The sequence below is a fragment of the Balaenoptera ricei genome, chromosome 19 (genome assembly GCF_028023285.1).
Source record: "Balaenoptera ricei isolate mBalRic1 chromosome 19, mBalRic1.hap2, whole genome shotgun sequence".
Classification (NCBI taxonomy): domain Eukaryota; kingdom Metazoa; phylum Chordata; class Mammalia; order Artiodactyla; family Balaenopteridae; genus Balaenoptera; species Balaenoptera ricei.
In genome coordinates this window covers 44,053,981-44,075,293 of record NC_082657.1, presented here as the reverse complement: position 1 = coordinate 44,075,293, position 21,313 = coordinate 44,053,981, and the positions used below count along the sequence as shown (strand labels likewise).

The window sequence follows — 21,313 nt, the reverse complement described above, 5'->3', positions numbered from 1 at the left end:
CTGCAAATGTAATGGCTTAAAACAACACAAATTTATTATCTTATAATTCTAGAGGTGAGAAGTCCAAAATCAGTCTCACTGGGCTGGTTCCTTTTGGATGTTCTAGGGGAGAATCCGTTTCCTCGCTTTTTCCAGTTTCTGGAGGCTACCTGCATTCCCTGGCTGTGGCCCCTTCCTCCATCTTCAAAGCCAGCAGTATAGCATCTTGAAATCTCTCATTTCTCTCTTCATTCTGCTTCAGTTTATCACATCTTCTCTGACTATGACCCTGTGGCTTCCCTCTCATAAGGACCCTTGTGATTACACTGGGCCCACCTGGACAATCCAGGATAATTGACTCATCTCAAGGTCCTTAATCACACCTGCAACGTCCCTTTGCCATGGAAGGTAACATATTCACTGGTTCTGGGGATTAGGACCTGGACGTCTTAGGGGGGCCATTATTCAGCGTACTACACCAAGTCTATCGGATACCCAAGGCCATGCTTTTTCCATAATACCAAAGATTTGTAAGATCACCGAATAGAAGTGGCAGGTTTGGGGATGGGTCCCAGGCCACTGAATTATCTTGAAGGGCTGGTCACCAGACCATGGAATCGGGTCGGGGGGAGGTTTAAAACAAAAGAGTTTTAATTTTCTTTGTCTCTGTCTCTCTCCTTGGCCTCATTTGCTCTCTGAGGAGGGGCCTGGAGATGTTAAACCGAAGTTTACCAAACTGGTACACACAATTTAACCCCCCCCCCCCATATGATTCTCCTATTGCTTTTGGTTACCTGTTGATTTAAGCACTTCACTCATTCTGGACATCCTAGTCCTCAGCCCTTGGGAGCCCCGTCATGTCTGTGAACTGCCTTCCACCCCAGTCTCTCCAGGGTGGTCCAAGATCATGGGGGGAGAACGCTGGCAGGTTGCCTGGATCCATTCCTCTCCCTGCCGTCTCGCAGGTGGGTCAGCCCTGCTTCTCCAATGCCAGCTTCCTCCCCCCACTGGACCACTGCTTCTCTTGAACTGTCGGATTTAGTGTTAATCGCATTATTCACACTTTCTGGGCCCTCAGGGGAGTGACTGGCTTAGTGAGAACCTGCTTTCTCTGCCTGCCAAGGTGACTTGCTTTGGGGACAATGCAGGGGGCAGAGGGAGGAGAGGGGATGCTGGAGATTTGTGGGGGGGTGCTTTGACTTAGGATAGGCTGATGGGGGATGGGGTCCTGAGGCCCAGAGAAGGAAAGGGCCTGGCTCAAGGTCACAGGAGTCAGGCTGGTGGGGATGCGTAGTTGCGGTCTGGCTGAGGCTGTGACCACAGGGCCTGAGGCCCTGCAGACCTGGGATTCCTTGGAGAGATGCTGAGCAGGCACAGCTGGGCTGCAACCCTGGGGGCAAAGGCATGCCCAGCCCCGTCCCTGCTCAGAAGCACCCGGCCTGCCCCAGGCAATTGGTCCTGATTTGAGAGAGTTCACCTGGGCTTCCCTGGTGGTGCAGTGGTTGAGAATCTTCCTGCTAATGCAGGGGACACGGGTTCGAGCCCTGGTCTGGGAAGATCCCACATGCCGCGGAGCAGCTGGGTCCGTGAGCCACAACTACTGAGCCTGCGCGTCTGGAGCCTGTGCCCCGCGACGGGAGGGGCCGCGATAGTGAAAGGGCCGCGCACCGCGATGAAGAGTGGCCCCCACTTGCCTCAACTAGAGAAAGCCCTCGCATGAACCGAAGACCCAACACAGCCAAAAATAAAATAAAATAAATAAATAAAGTAGCTATAAAAAAGAAAAGTGCTTTTAAAAAAAAAAAAAAAAAAAAAGAAAGAGTTCACCTGGGCTTGGGGAGGGGCACTGTGAGGTCGAGCAGAGCAGAGCCCGGGGCAGAGGATTTGCTCTCTCAGATGAGAACGCTGCCTGTGCTTCCACTGCTCGTGCCCCCAGCCTAGTCAGTCTCTGGGGGACACCGATGATGACACCCGAGTGTGAGTATGGGTGGCCTTGGGGTGTGCATGTGGGACCCCTGAGCGTGTGAGCTCTGAGTGTGAGGGGCACAAGTGTGTGTGCAGTGAAGCCATCTGAGCCAATGCTTACAGACCACAGGTGGTGTGAGCTGAGTGATGCTGCATACGGGCGTGTGCCCGAGGGCCTCTCTAGGAAGTTGGTGTGAGAGACCCCTGTGTGTATACGTGGGTGGGCTTGGCTGGTGCAAGCCAGTGGGTGTTCTGAGGGGCGGCTCTGGACGGCCGTGCTCGGTATCAACCCTCGTTCCTCCCTCCCTCGGGTGATTCTGCTGCTCACGTGTGGCAGGTGCTGTGGGTGCCCTGTCTGGAGGCCGTGGAGTGCGCCGTGCCCGTGCTTACTCGTCCAGCGGCATCTTGTGCTGACCATGGCGGTGGCCTCATCAGCCAGCAGCTGCAGCTCCCCTGTCTGAAGACTCTCTTTGGCCAGAGGTGCCTGCTCAGCGCGCAAGGGGCAGGGATTAACATTCACGGAAGAGCAGCCTCAGACAATGACCCCTGAGAGTCTGAGAGCCCTGTGTGAGTAATCTGTCTCCCTCCCCGTCAGCTGACTAACTGTAAGGTGAGCTCCACGCATCTCTCGGAGTTGCCAAGGGGATGGAGCTCAGTTGCCCACAGTGGTGACCAGCATGACGACACCCTGCATGGGCTTCCTTCCTTTCCTGGTTTCACTGCCCACTCTGTGGTGGTACTCCCAGGGTCGCCTTCCTCATCAGCCCCTTGTGTCCACATCCTGTCGCAGGGCCTGGTCCTGCCCCTCCTCCTGTTCCCACCATCCTGGGAATTTGACTTCACTTCCCATCTCCTTGGGGCCCAGGATGCTCTCCTTGGCCCGACCCCTCAGGCCCCTGGCAGAGGGAGGCAGCCAGGCTCCTTGTAGGAGTGTGCACAAGGACCTCGGATGTGGCACCGTACGTGGACACAAGGCACGTTGTGGATGGAGGAGGTGGAAAACACTGAGCTCGATAGTGCCCTGGGCCAGGGGGATCCTGAGTGTATTTGCTGTTGGAACTGGGTGTCGGCATGGCATGGTTCCGGTTGGGGTCACCACGGGCACCACATGGGCTGGGCACCATCACCATGAAGGCTGCTACATTCATTCCCAGGAGCAGGGGTCTCAGAGCACAGAGGTGGCACCTGAGCCGTACACAGTGGTGTTTAGAAGGACAGGGGAGTGATTATTTTGTACACAGCAAGGGGCACTTAGGTATCTGGCTGTGGCCAGAGAGATGTGGAGGCAGGAGTGATTCCTGAAAATGGGGTACTTGAACGATTTAAACTTTATGGAACATCCCAAGGGTGGAGGACAAGCCCAGAACCAAAACAAGTTCTGTCTACAACAATGAGTGTCCGCAGGCAGTGGGTTAGAAAGTGGGAGAAGGGAGTTTCAGGGGCTGACTCATTTGCTTTGAACAGTGGCGGGAGGCAGCCAGCAGGTGGCAGTGTGGGCTTGCAGTGGGGCTGGCAGGCGCAAGCCTCTTGGGACCTGGGACAGGGCTGTACCTTCCTTCAGGATCGCGCCCCACTTTTAGGGCATTTGGGGGTTTAGGACTATGCTAGTGGACTCTGCCTGAGTTCGAGTGGGAGGGAATAGTGACAGAGGAAGGGAACCGGCCTCTGTCGGCCAAGGAATCAACGACCAAAGCCAAGGTCTTATGGAAAGCAGAGACAGGAAGAGAATTTTTGCAGAGGGGGAGAAAACAACTCATTTCAGTCTAATTACCCGCCCCCCCCCCCCTTCCTGGTAGTCAAAGCCATCAGGGTGTGGAGAGCCAACTGCTGTCAAAGTGCAGTCCCTGGTGTTCCTGGAGTCTTGAAGTTTATGACTTGAAGTTTATGGCCTGTCTTGGTGACAGTTACACTGGCCAAGTCTTGGAGAAATGATGCCATGTTTTAGAGAGGTTAAAAAAAATTAACTCGTGTAAGTCACTAGCTACGCAAATATCCGTGTCACTAGGAGAATGACAAGGCTTCAATGGCTGCTAATTTTGAGAGAAGTAACATATTATCCGTTTGCTGCTATTTACCATTTACCTTCCTTACAAGTTTCGGATGGTGCCAGCCCCACCATGGGCTCCTTGATCATATTACTTCTTGCAACATTTGTTATTGATATATTTATTTTGAACACAGAAAAGATACATTGTTGCTTATTTAGCGCTTAATCCAGGAACAAGAAAAGCTGTTCAGCTCCATCCCTCAAACACTGATGAGCATGTGGGGATTTTTATCTTTTCCGCGCCCACCCCCCTCCCCCCAGCACTCTCTAGGGTTGCAGAAGCAGGATGCGTTTCTTAAAAGAGTCTCATCCCTGGAGTGCATTTTAAAGGCTATACAGTACAACAGACAGATATTTTTTGCCTAGGAAACTGTACACCACAAAGGTGGACAGAACTGCTTGTAAACAAGGTCCCTCCCCCGGGCGGAGTCAGGGGCTCCAGGATGCTACAGAACCTCTGGGTGGATTCCTTTCAGTTCTGCACCAGAAGAAATTCTATTTCTACAGAAAATAAAATTCACGATTGCTTTCCTTGCCGCCTCTCTTCTTCAGAAAGGGATTACTAAATTGTCTTAGCCCTTTGTTGGAGGAATTGAAATGCGGGGGAGAGGATGGTTGGAGGTGCTCTTGTTTAAGGAGGGGGTGAGGAGGGAGGCAGGGTGGATTTGAGAACTCTCTGCCGCTGGTGATGCCGGCGGGGACATGCTGGGCTGCCGCCCTCTGGCAGGCTGGGTCTTCAGGTGTCTTCAAGGTAACTTCAGCTCTGTTACCTGCATGGTCTCTGATGGAAATTGCTGGGATTCAGGGGCCAATATCTGAGTCTCTACAACCAGGCCCGCGTATCCCCTTCCGTGGTACCCCCGGCAGCAAGGCCGAGATGTAGCCACTGGTGCTTTTGCAGTGGCATAGTGGGGCCCACATCCCCTTCATTTCGTCTCCTCAAACTCCATGGAGGGCAGGACCAGAATGCGTTGGCTCACAATTCCCCACTATGCACCACTGCCCAGGAGCACAGCACTGCTTCTGGGGTCTGACTCCAGCCCACTCAAGCTTAGCCCGTAATGGTCGGCTGGGCATGTACTTAGCGAGGGGCTGCTCCTCTCCTCAGAACTGTACCCGGCAGCCCTCCATCTTCTTTGAAGACCCTCAGTCCTGGGCAGTGGTTGGACTGACGTGGGCACAGCTGTGACCCACTACCACCACTGCATGCCCACCAAGGGCCCTGCCCATCACCCGTGGCTTGGGGTGGGGGCTTCGGAGATGATTCCGCTAGCACCACCGGACTGAGGGCACTGGGCGAGGGATGGGCAAGGCGGGCTGCGAGGGTCTCCAGGTTGTGCCTGAGCCCCCAGACCCAGGTCCCTTACCCTATAAGTGGCAGGGTGTTGACGTTGTGGCTCTTCTGCCCTGGGGTTGGGAGATGGGGACAGTGCGGAGCTGAGCCTCACTGAGGCCTGTCCTGCCAGCCGGGAGGACCAGCTGCTCTGGGGTGGGGTCGGGGCAGGCAGCTGACCTGGGACGGTTGAGCAGTTTTTGGAGGCAGAATCCGCGTTTGGGCACAGCCTGCCTGGTGCGGGCAGGGCAGACAGGCCCGTGGAGAGGGTGGGATGAGCCCTGGTCCCTTCTCCGCCTCTCTTCTCCCAGCATTGGCTACAGAGGCATCACTGACAGGCTGGGGAGGAGACTGGGAGGTCGGGAGAGCTTCCTTTATAATGAAACCTTCGCAGATGGGATTGTGTGTGTGTGTGTGGGGCCTATGTGTGTGCACGTCTGCACAAGTGTGGGGCGTGTCTGGATGTGTGTGCGCACATGGGTGCATCAGTGTGTGCGTGTGTCCAAGTTGTGTGTACATGTGTGCATGTGGGGGTGCCATGTGTGCACATCTGTGTGCGCGCGTGTGTGCGTGTGCGTGTGTGTGTGTGTGCACGCGTGTGTGTGTGCGTGCGCGCCCCTGCGTGCCTGAAAGGTGTGGCTCAGCCCTGAGGGGCTGACAGGACCCGGCCGCTGGGTCCCTCATATAATCCTCTCTGGGCCTGAGGCTGGGGCCCGGGTTGGGGTGGGCGAGTCCTGGGAGCTCCTCGGCCCTGGTTCTGGTCCCGGCAGTGGCAGCAGGCCCGATGGGGGGGGGCTGGCCCCACACACGGCCTCATAAGGCGGCAGGGTGTCCATGGAAATGGTGCAGAGGCCACTCTGGCGCTGCGGTCTCTGTGCCTGCTGGTGTTGGCCGGGGCTGCGGCCACTGCCCGCATCCAGGGCGCGGTCCAGCGCAGGGCAGAAGTCGGTCAGCGAGTAGGGGGGCGGGGCGTCCGTGGGGACGTACAGCTGAGTGGCCCCCGGCCCCACACACTCCTCGTAACTGCAAGAGAAGAGGCTCCCTCAGGGCCCTGTGCAAGCCGGCTTCAGTGGTGGGTGGCGGAATCGGCCCCGAGGGCCGGGGGCCTAGCCACAGCGACAAGCTGCCCCGGCATGGACCAGGTCAGGCCTTTGTCACGCTGAATCCGATGAAACCCCTCTGCTCCCTGGGGAGGGGCACCCTGGAACCACCGAGACCTGGATTCTGGCCCTGACTCAGCCCCAGTGTTCCGTGTGAACATGAGTGAGCGAGCCACCGATTCTGGGTCTCAGATCGCTCAGAACCGCAGCCGCTGCTGCTGGAGCATCTGCAGGCTGGCCACCGAGCGTGGGTGGTGCTGGTGGGAGCAGCCTCAGGCTGCCAGACACTTCTGGGTCTCAAGTCACCCCAAAGTGGCCCTTCCAGGGTTAGGAAGGTGCCCCTGGGGCCCGTGGCTGCAGGGCGAAAAAGCACCCACCTGCAGGCGAAGTTCATACCTCCCAGTGCCCCTGGGGGCAGAGGGTAAAGGGTGATGGGGAGGATGGGGCTCTTTCTGGGGCCCAAGTGGTCTCCTGGCGGGGAAGTGATGGAGGCCCAGACTCCTCTTTTCAGGTACAAACTGGTGGCGATGTGCCTGAGGGTGGCTGGCAGGACAGGACAGGACCCAAAGGCTCCCCGGGGAAGAATCCCCCCCATGGGACAGGGCCACCTGATGGCCACGAGTGCAGTCTGGACACAATGATGCCTATCCCAGTGGATGTGATTTGGGCTTTGGGGGTGCAAACTAAGGGGCTGGGGCCTGGACCTTCCACCTCACCTCTTCACCCAGCCTGAAGGAGCTGAACGTTTCTTCCTTTTTCCTTTTCGAGTGTCTCTCAGGGACATCTGCTGAGTCACACCCCACCTTACAGGGACCAGCTTGGTCAGGAGGGTGAGGAGATGGCCACGCCCACTGAGCAGATGTTTTCTGCATTTATTCCATCTGGGGTGTTGCTGTTTCCCATGGGGGCTGGGGATTCTTGCCCAGAGCCCTGCCCTCTCAGGCGTCCTTACCCTGGTGGAGAATCTGGGTACAGCTCTCGGAGCACCATGGCATCCACGTCCCCATCAGAGCTGAGGTCCAAGGGTGGAGGCCAGTCCTCAGCAGGGCTGCAGGTGTAGCGTGTCCTGTGGCTCGAGCGGCTATACGTGTGCCCGTCAGACACTGCAGGGAACGGACATTCAGCCTGGGCCTCAGGCTGGTGCCAGGGAGGGTCCTCACAGGTCTGCCTGAGGCCACTGAGATTCTGTTCTCTCCAACTCACCATCCTGCCCCTCACCAAGGAGGGCTGCCTTCATTCCGTCAGCAACAGCCCCAGAATATGAGCGCCAGTGCCCTGCTGGGCATGGGGGTCACAGAGAGGAAGCAGAGCTGGCCCTGCCCTGGTGGGGCTCCCAGGGTAGTGAGCAGCCGGTCCTGCGGACAGCCTGGTAGTGGGCAGCATGTCACAAGCTTTGATAGATGTTGTACTGGGGCTGTGGGAGCAGAGACGGGCCTGACCCAGCTTGGAGGGCAGGGAAGGCTTCCTGGGGGGAAGGGCTCCCAGAGCTGAATCTTGTCTAGAAATCAGCCAGGGGAAGAGGGGCAGGCCTGGCAGAGGGAACAGAACAGCTTGAGCCAAGAGGGGGGAGTTGTGAAAGAAGACTGTAGTGTGAACAGGAAGCTTTGAGCTGTGGAGAAGGGCTGGGGCACAAAAAATGGGGAGGAAGTGTCAGGGAATGAGGACAGCAGAGGTCTCTGGGGTCAGGCCTCCCTCCCTTAAGGTATCCCAGGGAGAAAAGGGGTTTCTCTGATGACTCCTGGTGACTTCATATACTAGACTCTCTTCTGGGTTTTTTTGTTTGTTCTTGTTTTTGTTTTTATCACATAGTACATCAAAGGCTCTGAAATGTCCCACAGCTGAGAAACACATTTAACTGTGCTTGTGCAGCATTTGGCCACGGAATCTTATTTTCTGAGACCTAGTAACACTGCTTAGGAAATGCCGATGGAGTACAATCTTCTCATTCTACAGCTGGGGTTCAGAGAGGCTCAGTGTCTTGCTGGAGGCCACACAGCAAATTATTGGTTGGGCCGAGAGTGGCTGGATGTCCCGGGTCCTCCACCTCCCAGTTTCTGACAGGTCTGGTAGAGGTGGGGGTCGGGGTGGGTGGACAGTGGGAACTGCAAAGATAACTGGTTGAGACATGAGGTGTCCCCCCCACCTCCAACGGGTTCCCAGGTGGCTCCTCCCCTCAGAGGGCAGGGTGCAACATCAGGGGCGGGGCTTGTCTGTCTGGGGTGGGGCTCATGACCTTTCTTTGAGGTCAGCAGCACCGTTGCAGTTGCCCTTTCCATTCTACAGCCAGAGGCTCAGGGTCGCATTGCTGGTAGAATGTGGAGCTGGAATTCATGCATAGTCTGTAGACCCCAAAGATTGCTCTTTCTACTCCCCAAATCTCTTTTTCTCACCTCGATACAGCAATGAATGGAAAAATCTGGATATGAAACACTATCTGCAGGTGCAGTCCCAGGGTTATCTATGGACATCGAGAAAGCTCTCGGAAGAAAATATTCCAGACATGTTAACAGCGGCTCTGTCTGGAGGACAGGATCAGAACCCTTATTTTCTTCTTTATATTTTCTGTATTTTAAAGGTTTTCTGCAATGAACACATATTACTTTTCTACTAGGAAAAAGGAACCCAATAACATATGCTGTAAGAAGGAGCCAAAATGAGATTTGTTTCCTTTTAGGGCACCAGCTGAAGGATGAGAATTTTGGGAAGAAATTGGGGAAGAAACTCAGGAGAGAGGAAGACATGAAATAAGTGCGTGAGGACAGAAGTGGAACTGAGGCCACTGGGCTCTGGTGCCGGGATCCCGTCCCTGCCAGTGTTGCTGCGGGGAAGGCCCCCCTTGCAGTGCCAGTGGTTGGGGGGCTATGGCTGCCCAGACCTCGGGAAAGCTAAGGCTGTTTCCTGGTGGGCAGGTCTGAGAGCTGACCGGGCCGAACCACGCTGCTGTTACCCTCTCTCCCTGGGTTGCTTTTCTTGGGCCCCCCAGAGGCTGAGCGTCTCAGGGAAACTGAGGCTTCCCTGAGGCACTCACCTAGCCCAGACCCCATTCCTGAGATGACCCAGGTCAGTCCCAGACATCCAGCTGGGTGGAGGTCCTGAGGAACAGCTGGAAAGAACCCCCTCCCCACACACACACCCTATTTGAACTCCCCAAATTCCTTTCTTATCTCCTTTCCTTTCCTGTCTTCAACATCAGCACAGACCCAAATGGTCCAGGGAGACCCAAATCTCCCTCTTCCCTTATTTACCCAAGCTAAGATATACTTCGGTTCATTATTCAGCCCAAATCCAAGGTTAACAACCTTTGACAGGCCCGGGAGAGGGGGAAAGAGGAATTTGCATCCATGAGCACCTCTGTGCTCTAGCCTCACAATCTCATTCACCCTCAGCAATTTGTGAGAGGGGGACAGTGGCTACTCCCTTCCCTCAGATGACGAATCGGACATAAAGCCACTTGCTCTAAAGCCCCAGCAAGTGAAAGGGGACCAGATCTGTCTCCTAAAGCTCAAGGTATTTCCATCTTATGGAAGGAGAATTTCCCTTCCTTCTTTCCTTCCCCCCTCCCCCCTCTCCCCTCCCTCCCCTCCCTCCTCTCCCTCCCTCCCTCTCTCTCTCTTTCTCTTTCTCTCTCTCTCTCTCTCTGCCCCCCTTTCTTCCTCCCTCCCTCCCTTCCTTCCTTCCTTTCTTTCTTTCTCGGTCTTTCTGTCACTCTCATTCACTCACTCCTTCATTCATTCTCAAACATTCATTGGCTCCTCTCTCTGCACCTGACCAGCCTACAGAAGGGCCCTGTGGGCAGACAGAGGAGGACCAACTTTGTCCTGAGGGCAATGGGGAGCCATTGAGTAGTGCTGAGTAGAGTCACAATTCAGTCATGTTGGCTGTCTTGTGGAGAATGCCTTGGAGGTGCCAGGCCAGTGGCTGGCAGGTGTGGAGGTTGTAGCATTAGTGAAGTGGTCCCAGAGTAGGTTTTCTCGGAGTGGTAGGGAGAGATCATGAAAACAGTTAACATTTACTGAGCACTTACTCATAAGCCAGGTACTGTGCTGATTTAGTCCTGACAATAACTTTTTGGGGTGGGTCCCTGTGTACCCATTGTACAGATGACTCACAGAGGTTAAGCAACTTTCCTGAGGTTGTGCAGTAAGAAGTGGAGGATGAAGGCTGTTTTGGACCCCCTGGGTCTGAGGTGCCTCTGAGACTTAAGGGGGTGGTGTCTTGGGAACGTCTGGGTGAGGGTGGTGGGTGGTGCCTGAAGCTGGCAGGTGGATGAGATGGACATGGGTACAGATGGGGTGGGTACAGAGAGAGGAGCTAGGGCCCAGGGTTGGGCTCTGAGGGACCTTAATATTCCTCTCCTCAGAGAATAGGAATCCACCAAAAAGTCTGAGAAGGAGCAGCCAGAGCAGTGGGAGAGAGCCTGGGAGAGACTGAGTCACTAGAGCCAGGGGGAGGGCATCTGAAGGACAGAGGGTCCCCAGGGCCACTAGGGTGGTGTTTGTTGGTGCTCTGCTGCTTTCATGTCCCCTCTTCCCTGGCTTCTTTCCAAGGCTCCTCGCAGCCCCTGTGCACCCCCTGAAGGCTAGAAGGCGGTGTAAGGGCATCAGCACCTCCAGGTGCCCTGCTGAGGCCCCAAGGAGGTGCCAAAGCCAGAGCTGAGAATAGAAGTGGGCAGAGAGGCGGGAGCCCCACAGAGGGGTCTCCACGGTAACAGGGCTGCAGGGCTGCTGTGAGTCAGCGGAGCGAGGGGGTGGGTAAGCAGAGGCTTGACCCCAGACTTGGCCTGGCTGTGGCCTGCTGTCACCCCACCTGCTCTGATGTCAGGGACAGGGCCTTGCTCATGTGGCACAGGCCCTGTGGCTCCATCACAGACTCAGGATGGACTAGCCTGCCCCTAGGTCCATCTCTCTCCTCAAGGCCAAGGTTGACCCCTCAACCTTAATCTAGGGAACTCCTGTGGGCATCTCTCCTAGGCTCTAAGTACGAGGTGCAGGCTCGGGGGGCACTCAGGCCATTCAACAAGTCCCTCCAGCTTCCCAGTCTTTAAAATGCGCTAACACAGCTCTTGGTGTGAGGATGAAATGAAGTGGTTCCTTCCCTTGCCCACGGAGTACTTCTTCTGGGCCAGGTCCTGTTCTGGGCTGTGAGCTCAACTCTCGGAGAGCTACATGCAGCTCCTGCTTTCACCGATGCAACACAGCCATCCTGTGTCGGGGTACTGATGGGAATGTGGGTACAATGCTAAGGAAGTACAGGGAATGGGGGTCAACCCTGCCTGGAGGGGGGAGGTGAGGAGGGGCCAGAGAAACTTCCAAAAGGAGGTGGTATTTGAGCCAGGTCTGGAAGGACAAGTAGGCTTTTGTCAGGTGGGGAAGTATGGGGAATGGCATTCTGGGCATAGGGAAGAGCATATGCAAAGGTGCAGAGGCAGGAAGGAGCATGAAAGAGGTGCCTGGGGAGGAGCAGGAGGAGTGGAGGGCACGGGTCTAGTTATGTGAGGTGGGCATGCTGGCCGTCCTGGGCCTGACCGGCCACATCCTGGGGTGGGGGGAGGTCGAGGGTGGTACCTGGGCTCCTTGTTGGGGGTGGGCCTGCTCTGAGCAGGAGCCCTGCACTCTCCAAGGGTCAGGCTGGTGATACAAGGGTAGGAACAGGCAGGCCTGGTCTCACAGTGGCCAGGGCTGGGGAGGGAGCACCACACTCTCCCTTTGACCTTCAGCCTCACCCTGGGCAGACAACTGGGCTTCTTATGCCACTGAGACATGGTGAGTGCCTCTGAGCTCTTCCTGATTACTTATGACCTCGAGGATGCCTCCTCTGACCACCCTGTGCCACCCATGACAGAGCTGCCACCTCCCTGATGCCTCCTGGGCTACAGGGGTCCCAGGGCCCGGGGTGGGCGGCAGCTCACCATAGCCGTGCTCGTACTCTCGATGGCGGCGGCGGCGGCGGCGATGGTGGTGGCGGTGGTGGCGGCGATGGCGGTGGCGGTGCCGCTGGAGCCGGGCTTGCCTGTCCCTGCGGATGCTGCCCACGATGATGGTGATGCAGGAGAGGATGATGACCACGCCTATGACTGCGCTTGCCACCAGCACAGGAGACACAAGCAGATGGCTGTGCTCTGAGCTCTCTGAGAACGTCGGGTAGAAGTAGCTGGTGCGGTTGTATCGAGCTACTGTGGATAGAGAGAGAGAGGGCACTGAGCCGGGGCACGGACCCTGCCCCACACCTTCCTCCTCCCTCCCTGCTTCCCTGTGAGTTATTCATCCCTAAGCAAATGGAGGATATTCAGATCTCTATCCTGACTGTTCCTTCCAGGGAGGAGGGGAGCAGCGCCTCGCCCACTGCCTGCAGGAGCCTCTGCTAGTGAGGGCTGACCTCGTCGCCTCTCCTCTGAAGCCTCTGGCCTAGGAGCTCAACCAACTCACAGAAAGGAAAAAGGAAGCTCAGAGAGGGCAGTGGACTTGCTCAAGGTCACACAGCAAATTAGCGGCAGAGCTGAGGCTTGAACTCACTGAACCTGACTCAGTGCTAGACAAGGACTCTATTCCACCAAGACATGAGGTTGGAAGGTCAGCATGACTTTATCAAAGTCTTGGGAAGGGATGGGGGATACACAGGGGTCAGAGTATGAGGACCAGATGTGCTGGCCTCCAACACTGGTCTCCTGCCTCAGGGGCGAAACCTACCGAGGGGACTCCAGGGAAATCAGGCAGGCCTGGGGTTATGAGCAGTAACTGACCCAGACATGACAGTGGGTTGGGTCAGATCAGGGAAGGCTTCCCAGAGGAGGTGAAGCTAGGAGGTGTTCCAGGCAGGGGAAGAACAAGGACAAAGGTGCAGAGAGGTGGGAAGGGGCTTCTAGGAAGGGGTGTGGTATGGTGGGTCCCTGAGAGCCCTACTAAAGGAAGCTTCTGGGGCCCATGATGGCTTTGTCCTCCCATAAGATAAGATGATGGAGCCCTGGGGGCTGGGGTCCCAGGGAAGGGTTAGAATCAGCCAGGACCATCCATGGGTACTTGCTGCCTCGCTCAGGGAGAGCCAGCACCACATTAGTGAGTGTCTGTGACTGCCCCTTAGTTCCCTCCCACTCAGCTGGGCAGGGATGTGGTTTTCCCCTTTTACAGATGCGTGGACTGATGCTCAGCACTGGTAGGTGACCAGCCCGTGGCCACTCAGTTACTCTGTGGTTGAGCCGAGTGAGAACTCAGGCCCAAGCTTCAAAGTCCCGAGCTCACTCTCCATTGTCCCCTGCCCCAGGCATGAGCCCTTCCTGAGGGTGCAGGTCCCATCTCTGGACAGCCATAGGGAGCCAGCTTCAGATACTCAGTGAGCCACAGGGTCAGGGGCAAGCTTTCCTGGGCCCTGTTCTGAAAGCGGTCCCCCTGTCTGTCCTCCCAGAGCCTGTGTCCCAGTCCCTGTTCTGCATTTGTCGCATATGATTATGTATGGTTTCCAGGGCTTGTGTTTGATCGATCTGTGTGTCCTCAAGCTCAGCACTGGGCCTGGGCTCACCAAAGGTGCCCTGGGCTCACCAAAGGTGCCCAAGCCATGTACTGAGTGAGTGGCTGCAGCCTTGAGACCAGATGGGGAAGTGGCAGGGAGGCCCTGAGCTGCCTCCGGGGAATGAGGTCTCTGTCTTGAGTGGTAATCAAGCAGAGTGTGGATGGTTACCTCCCTGGGTCGTTGTAGGAGGGCTTTGTTCCCAGGTGACGGCATGGACTTAAGCAAATCAGAAGGTAGAAACTCAACTGTGGCCTCCTGTACCTTCCCATCCCTTTCCAGCACCATCTCCAAAAGCCTCTCCCACACTCAGCTCATGTCAGGGACAGGGAGGTGAAGCATGAACTTGGGGCCTTTGCCTGAGCTATGAACATGCCTTGCCAGCAGTTCTGGCCCATGCTGGTGGCTCCTGCAGCCTACTGACCTTCATTAGGAGGGGCTGGCCTCGAGGCCCTACTGCCTGGGCCAGAATGTCATCCTAGCCTGAGAGCCAAGCCTTTGCTTGCTGAAGTTCATTGTAAGCTTCTCCCCTGCAGGTGCCTTCACTGGGGAGAGGGAGCTGCCCTTGGGCTTTGGCTGAGCATGCGTGCTTCCTGACCCTCTAATATGAAAATGCCAGGGTAAGCAGATTTCTGGGATTCTTTGAGGGCCAAACACAGACCACTGTTTTGAGACCCCCCACTATGTGTAGGTTCTGTGCTGAGAGCTCACTTCATCCCTGAAGCTATGTTCTCCCCATTTTATAGGTGAGGATACTGAGGCTCAAAGATATTAAGTAACCCACCGCAATCATATATAGCCAGTATATGGCTAAGTGATAATCATTCTCTTCCTGTTTGGCCCAGGAGGCAGCCTCAGCATCCTTTTCAACATAGCACTTCACACAGTGATTACCCTGGTCATGAGACAAAGCTTTTGGCCACCACTCGTCTAGTCCACCGTGCTTTCACTCCTGAGCCAGTGACCAGGCTTTGCCTTGGACTAGAGCTGAGCCAGTGGTCATTCTGCTACCGTATTCTCTCTGATAAAGTACAAGCCAGCTGGCCATCCAACCAATGTCACCCTCTTCCTCTCACCTTTGAAGCAAATGGCAGGGCTTGGGAATGTCAGAGACAGCAGCCCTCCTTGGGGAGGGTAGGAGTGTATGGGGTCCACACTGCTCTCGACTGTCCTGTTCAGTCTGTTCCAGCTGCTGCGATGGTTTGGGATGTACTGGTCACCCCACGATCCAAGGCAGATGTGCTACCAGAAAGCTGGCCATGGCAAGGAGGTGGAGGTGCCCAGAATGAGAACCTAGGGTTGGATTTGTGTGTGCATGCCTGCCCTGCTCAGCATGCAGAAACTGCTGCGGAGGTGCCAGTCCCATGGGGTCACCCTGAAGACGCCTCTCCCTCCCCCTGCTTCAGCAGCAAATGAGAACCTCGCCCTCGTGGCAGTGCCAGGCTCATCACCAGCCAGCCGTGGAGATGGCAACACCCATGCCTGCAGATAGAGCCAGTTGGTGCAGGCGTCCGCCTGCATGGCCAGGGGGAAGTTGATCTTCCAGTCCCTGCGACCGGTGGAGGTAGGTGCTGCTTTAAATTATGAGGGAAACTCTTCCAATTCCCAAATTCAGGGTCCATTTCATCAACAAGATAAAAATGACTGCAGAGAAATAACATGATGCTAGCCCCCCTTCCCACCACTCTGCCTCGCTCTCCCCCTGCACCAGCTGTGGAAAGGACAGAGGGTAAGGCAAGCTTTGCCCCTATCCTAGACTTTCTTCCCAAGCAGCTTCTGCAAAGGTGCTGATGATCAAGAGGAAATTGTACCTCAAGATACCAGGTCATCCCTGAGATGCGGCCCTCCCTCCACATACAGCATGAGTAGCTATCATCTCCTGGACACCTACTGTGTGTCATGCACCATGCTTGGTACTTTTCATGCACTGTATTATCTCATTTAATTCTTATGATGGTCCATGATGGGATCCCCAATTAATAGGTGGAGAAACTGGGCTTCAGACATGTCATTTGTCCAATGTCACTCAGCCCACAAAGAGGGACCCGGGTCAGTGGGCAGCAAAAGCCCCATGCTGTTAGCCAAGATGCTACTCTGTGGCTACCAGGCACTGTGCACTGGTGCTCATGTTTTGGGGATCTTGCTAAAGTAAAATTTTTCTCTCCCTAAAACGATGCATGGCTTCTTCTGGGCCACCTTAACATGTAGTCAAAGTAGGCCATGACCTATGTCTTATTCAGGATTAAGGTATATCATCAGCTGAACGAACATTGCTGAGTTTTGAAGGGCTGGCAGGGGCCCACCATGAAGGTCAAATCAAGAGACTGTCTTTTATCTCAAGGGCAGAGAGGAGACATGAAGGGGCGCGGTCAGAGTATTTTAAGAGCGCCCTCTGGCTGCAGAACTGGACGCAGGGTGGGAGGACACCAGCGAGTCCGCTGTAAGGGTCCACGTGAGCGTGGAGCGTGGAGGGTGGAGCGTGGAGCGTGGAGGGTGGAGCGTGGAGGGTGGGGCGTGGGGCGTGGAGGGTGGGGCGTGGGGCGTGGTGGGTGGAGCGTGGGGCGTGAAGCGTGAAGCGTGAAGCGTGAAGCGTGAAGCGTGAAGCCCGCAGCTCCCGCCCTCGGAGCGTGGAGCCAGGCGCAGCTGAAAGCCCTTGAAGGGCGGATGCTCCTGAGGAGAGTTCTTACACCGCGCCAAGCTGACGTCCTTTGAGCAGGCCTCAGCGACAACCCTGGTGCTCTCCCCACTCTGCAGATGGGGTCCCAAGGTCCCCTTCGGGGCTGGGATGGTGCCTGGATCCGTGGGCCTCCGCTGTGCCAGGCAGAAGCCAGCTCTCGCGCCTCCAGACCTCTGCTCCAGGCTGGGACTACGAACCACAGGTGAGTCAGAGGCCCTGCATGACCCCAGCCTGGGTGTGGGGCCGGGTCTGGCGCTTGCCCCCTCTCTGTGCGGAACTATTGTCACCCCCATTTAAAGGACACTGAGTCTTGGTGAGCTGAAGTTTGCCTACCTAGTTTTGTGGCAGAGCTGGGATTGGAACCCAGGTGTGTCTGATAATCCATGCACTAGGGCCCAGAGCAGGGGAAGAGAGTTGGGTGGGGTGGAGGTGGAGGTAGGAGAACGGGGCTCCGTTCCTGGTTCTAGTTCTACCCCTCACTCGCTGTAGAGTGAGTTTGTCCCCTGCCCTCTCTGGACCTGCTCGCTATTTGTCTGAAAGCCGCTTATTCTTGAGCCGTTCTTCCTGCAGGGTGGGTGAAGGGGTCTGAAAGGGGTGGGGAGGAGGTGGGAGCCAGCTGAACACAATGGGTGAGGCAATGAGATCCAGGCTTGCGTCGGGGGATGGGGTCAGGGCTGGCTGCAGGCTGGGAAGCAGTGGGGAACGTGCAAGGCAGGGAAACTGAGGCAGACCATCACTACTGACTCCTTGCTGAGTGTAGTGCGTGGGCAGCTGTGCAGTCACTCTGTCTGGGTTCAGGCAAGTGCTCTTTGCAGCCTGAAGCCACCTGGGAGCACTGACAAAGGAAGGGCACCGAGACACTGGAAGTGCTGAGCCAACATCTTTAGGCCTCCAGTCCTGCCCACACCTTTGGAGACGCTGGCTAGAGGGAGAAGGGGGGCCGAGGACTGAGATCTGACTGCGGGTTCCTGTCACAAAAAACTCTGAAGACATTTGTCATGGGTCCACTTCCCTGGCAAGTCTGGCCTCAGTAGTTCACCTCTTTCTCCACTGCCGAAGCCACTAGGGTGAGGCCTTGAAGTCATTGGAGGGAATCTGGGGAACAGGATTCAGGTACCGTCTTCCCTGTGCTCACCAATGGCTGGTTTCAGCCTCCCAGCAGGGACAGGGGCAGGGGACGTGGCAGGGCAGACTCACTTGCTTGGGCAGTTCTGAGTCCCCTCCCTTTCTGTTTTGGGCAGCCTCTCAGCCCACTTGGTGATATCACCTAGTTACCAGGAGACTGTGATGGAGAGAGTCAGAGTACCGGGAGCAGGTCAGGGACATCCACACAGAGGGGCTGGGTCTTGAAGAATGAACCAGCAGAACAAGATCAGGGGAGGGAGGAAGGGGCCTGGGCAGGGGTACAGAGTGGTAAGGTCCCAACAGAGCTCAGGAAAGGAGGAGGTGCTCCTGGGGTGGGGCTGTGGGATGTCCCCTGAACATTGGGATTATGGGGATGAGGAAGAGGCTGCTTGGTGTTCAGGATTCTTCTTACAATGGGGATGTAGCTCTATAAGAAGTCAGCTAATGTCATGTCAAGGCCCTGACACGTTTTACTTGGCCATTTGTGGCATTACAGGTGGGGCAGGTTATAGTGGAAAGGAATATTGGAATGTGAAGTCATCCACCTGTTAATCAGTCCTCCATAAATTCACTCAACCAACCGATCATCCACCCTCCTAATGTATTTATCTACCTAGGTATCTATTCAGGATCCACTTGATCATCCATGCATCCATCCATCCATCCATCCATATATTCAATAATCCATCCATCTATCCATATATTCAATCATCCATCCATCTACCCACCCATCCATCCACTCACCAGTACTCACTAAGTGCTTATTCTGTGCCTGGACACATGCTAGGCACTGGGAACATGTATATGAATCAACTAAAATGAACCTCTCAAACTGTGGAAAGCAAGAGTTCCCACACAGGTGCCCCAGGGCTGAGAGGGAAAGTCTTGGTACATCATGGAGTTCTCTGTTCTCACGTCATGCAGAGTAGCTCTGCTTCCCTCTGTTTTATGCATCAGAGTTAATAGGAGAGTGCTCCATTGCCAAGTGGAAGATTTTCAGCCACTGCATTAAAATATAACTGGAAAAATATAAATGACCACCCACAGGCCTTTCATGATTCTATAAATATAAGATGAAAGTGATTTATTCCACTATTGAGATAGATTCTGCCACTTAAATAAACTCACCAAAATTAACTCACATGTACCTCTACATATCCAAACTCCCTAAGTTTACTGTCTTGTCATCATTCACTAAGGTTTTATCTCTGGTTTGATGAACAATTTATTTGTTGGCTGGAAAACTCATTGAAACAGTGTCACAAACCACTTTTCCCTACTTCTGCAGAGGAAGTGGTAAACTGGCTGACATTATGGAACCAAGCCATGGCAGAGTTAGACTTTCTACTTGAACCCACACCAAACTCTTCCTTTTCTTGCTAGAATCATCAATGGCCCTGTACTCATTTTCTCTCCTCTTCCATCCCCATCTAGAGTTGGCTCTTAGGCTATTTTCCACAGAGAACACAAGCTTTTATAACACCAGCAGTCACTGTGCCTGCTCGATGGGTAGGAAATAGTGGAACTGCGTGGAGAAGCAGATGCTGGGTGGGAGCGGGGGCTGGCTTGGCCCGCCCATCAGCTAGGGGATTAGCTATCACATCCCAGTTTGCATTATGAGACTCAAAATCGTGGCTTCGAAAAATGACCACTTACTACAATGTGGACTTTCCAAGAAGTTCATGAATAATTGATATGTACAATGTTAAATTCATGAATGCAGCAAATTACCCTCAGCTATCCCACCACAAGCTGGACCTGCCTAAAGGTATGTTCTTGGGCCACAGTGGCCGAGCCCCCATCCCAAGTACTATCTTCCTTGAGGTTTGTTTTGGCCATTTGCTTTTGTGCGTTCTGATTCTGGAACATGTTAGAGGTGATGGGATTTTGTCCCCTGTTCCACAGTGGTTCCCTCAACTCCTAGAATACAACGGCATGTGGGAAACCAGCACCAGGGCAGCAGTGTTATTAAAAATAATATATCATAAGTAGAAAGGACTTATTCCAGGAATGCCAGAATGGTTTAAGACCAGGAGATCTATTAACATAACATGTCACTTTAGTAGGTAGGATGAGAAAAACTAGTAGATCAGGCAAAGATAGATACTTCTTGGCCATGATATATCCTGATGATCTCAAATGACTGACAACATCGTACTGAACCGTGGAGCTTTGGAATTGTTTCTCAGCATGTGGTTCAGGGAATGTGGGCTTCTAAAAACATTACGCAGTGTTTGGGGACAAGCCTTGGACCCCCACGCCCACCCCCCAAGATTGCTTTGCAGCCCTGAGCTGGGGCAAACCAGCCCGAGTTCTAAGGCCTTTTATTCACCAACATTCAGTATCCTGAGACGGTGCATGGTCCTAGTGTCCTCTGGGAGAAGGATCACTCCTCAGCCATCTTCCTCGGGGCAGGAGGAAGCCCAGAGCTCTTCCACCAGAGCTGACCTGCATCTGGTCCTAGGATCTGGCTAAGTAAGACAGACAGTCCTGGGTTCGAATTTTGCCCCTGCCTCTTGCAGGTGGTGCCCTCGGGGCAGTTTACCCCTCTGAGCTTCTATCACTTCATTTGTACAATGGGAACAGCAATTTCTTTGAAATAATCAAAGCACACTGCCTAGCAGGATGCTTGGCACACAGTAGGTGCTCAGTATATGACAATTAAACCTTAAAATCTTTAAAAACACCCCTAGACATAGTGTTAAATGTGAAAAGCAAAACAGTAAAGCTCCAAATGGAAAACACTGTAGAACATCTTTATGACCTCGGATTGTTTAAACAGGATACAAAGGTACTAACCATGAAAAAAACGGATAAGTTGGACTATATTAAAATAAAGATCTTTGGTGGGAGATTGGGCTTCTAGGTGGGCAGGGGGCACAGGGACTGAGATGTGAACAGGGTCAAGGCCATGGCTGGAGCAAGGGGAAAGTTCTGAAAGACTTTCTAAATCATTTGTAACCTGCCCTAGGACACTGGTGAATGTTTCTCAGGGAGGAATCTGTACAGGTGCCTGGAACCAGATAATAGATCCTGAGACACAGAAGTGTCCTTCTTCCACATCCTTATGGGATCCTCCATTTTTGCACAATTAGCTGTTTTACTCCAGTAGGTTTGCTCTTTGCGGGAGACCCAAGAGAGTAGCCATACCATCAATTATAGCAATTCAATGTCAAACAGTATTAACTGAATATAATACATCTTGTGATGATATAGGAAAACTAATTTGGTAACCTAGGTCTCATGTTCAATGAGGGGACCTAAGACAGCCTTTCTTCAAATAATTGATAAGTAAAAAGCCCCACAGTATTCCTTTTCAGTTCGAAAAATGCAAGTCTTAGCAGCAGCTGACAGGAAATGTGTGATATTTACCCGGGCTGTCTTTTGATGATGACTCATATTACCAGTGCCTTTGCTACCTCTGATTACCTATGTTTCAGTATTAGTGTCACTTTAGTACTTGAATCCTGTAAAGATTTTTGCAGTGGAAGTATAGTTCTTGGTTACCTACTACACTTAGAAACAGGTCCTCATTCTGTTTTTATAATATGTTTTTTGCATTCTACTCTAAATCAAAGCCAGTGTTG

General features: G+C 54.2%; 1 protein-coding gene across 1 annotated transcript in view; it reads right to left on the bottom strand.

The window, feature by feature from the left end:
- Positions 1 to 4,267: 4,267 nt before the first annotated feature.
- The window catches only part of BEAN1 (brain expressed associated with NEDD4 1), a 38,962-nt gene continuing 21,916 nt past the window's right edge, over positions 4,268 to 21,313 (bottom strand). Inside the window, exons 3-5 of the mRNA XM_059904153.1 lie at positions 12,333 to 12,596; positions 7,377 to 7,527; positions 4,268 to 6,347 (exon numbers count right to left, since the gene is read on the bottom strand). Of these exons, the coding sequence (XP_059760136.1) occupies positions 6,005 to 6,347; positions 7,377 to 7,527; positions 12,333 to 12,596 (758 nt within the window). The 3' untranslated portion in view covers positions 4,268 to 6,004. The remainder of the gene's footprint in view (positions 6,348 to 7,376; positions 7,528 to 12,332; positions 12,597 to 21,313) is intronic.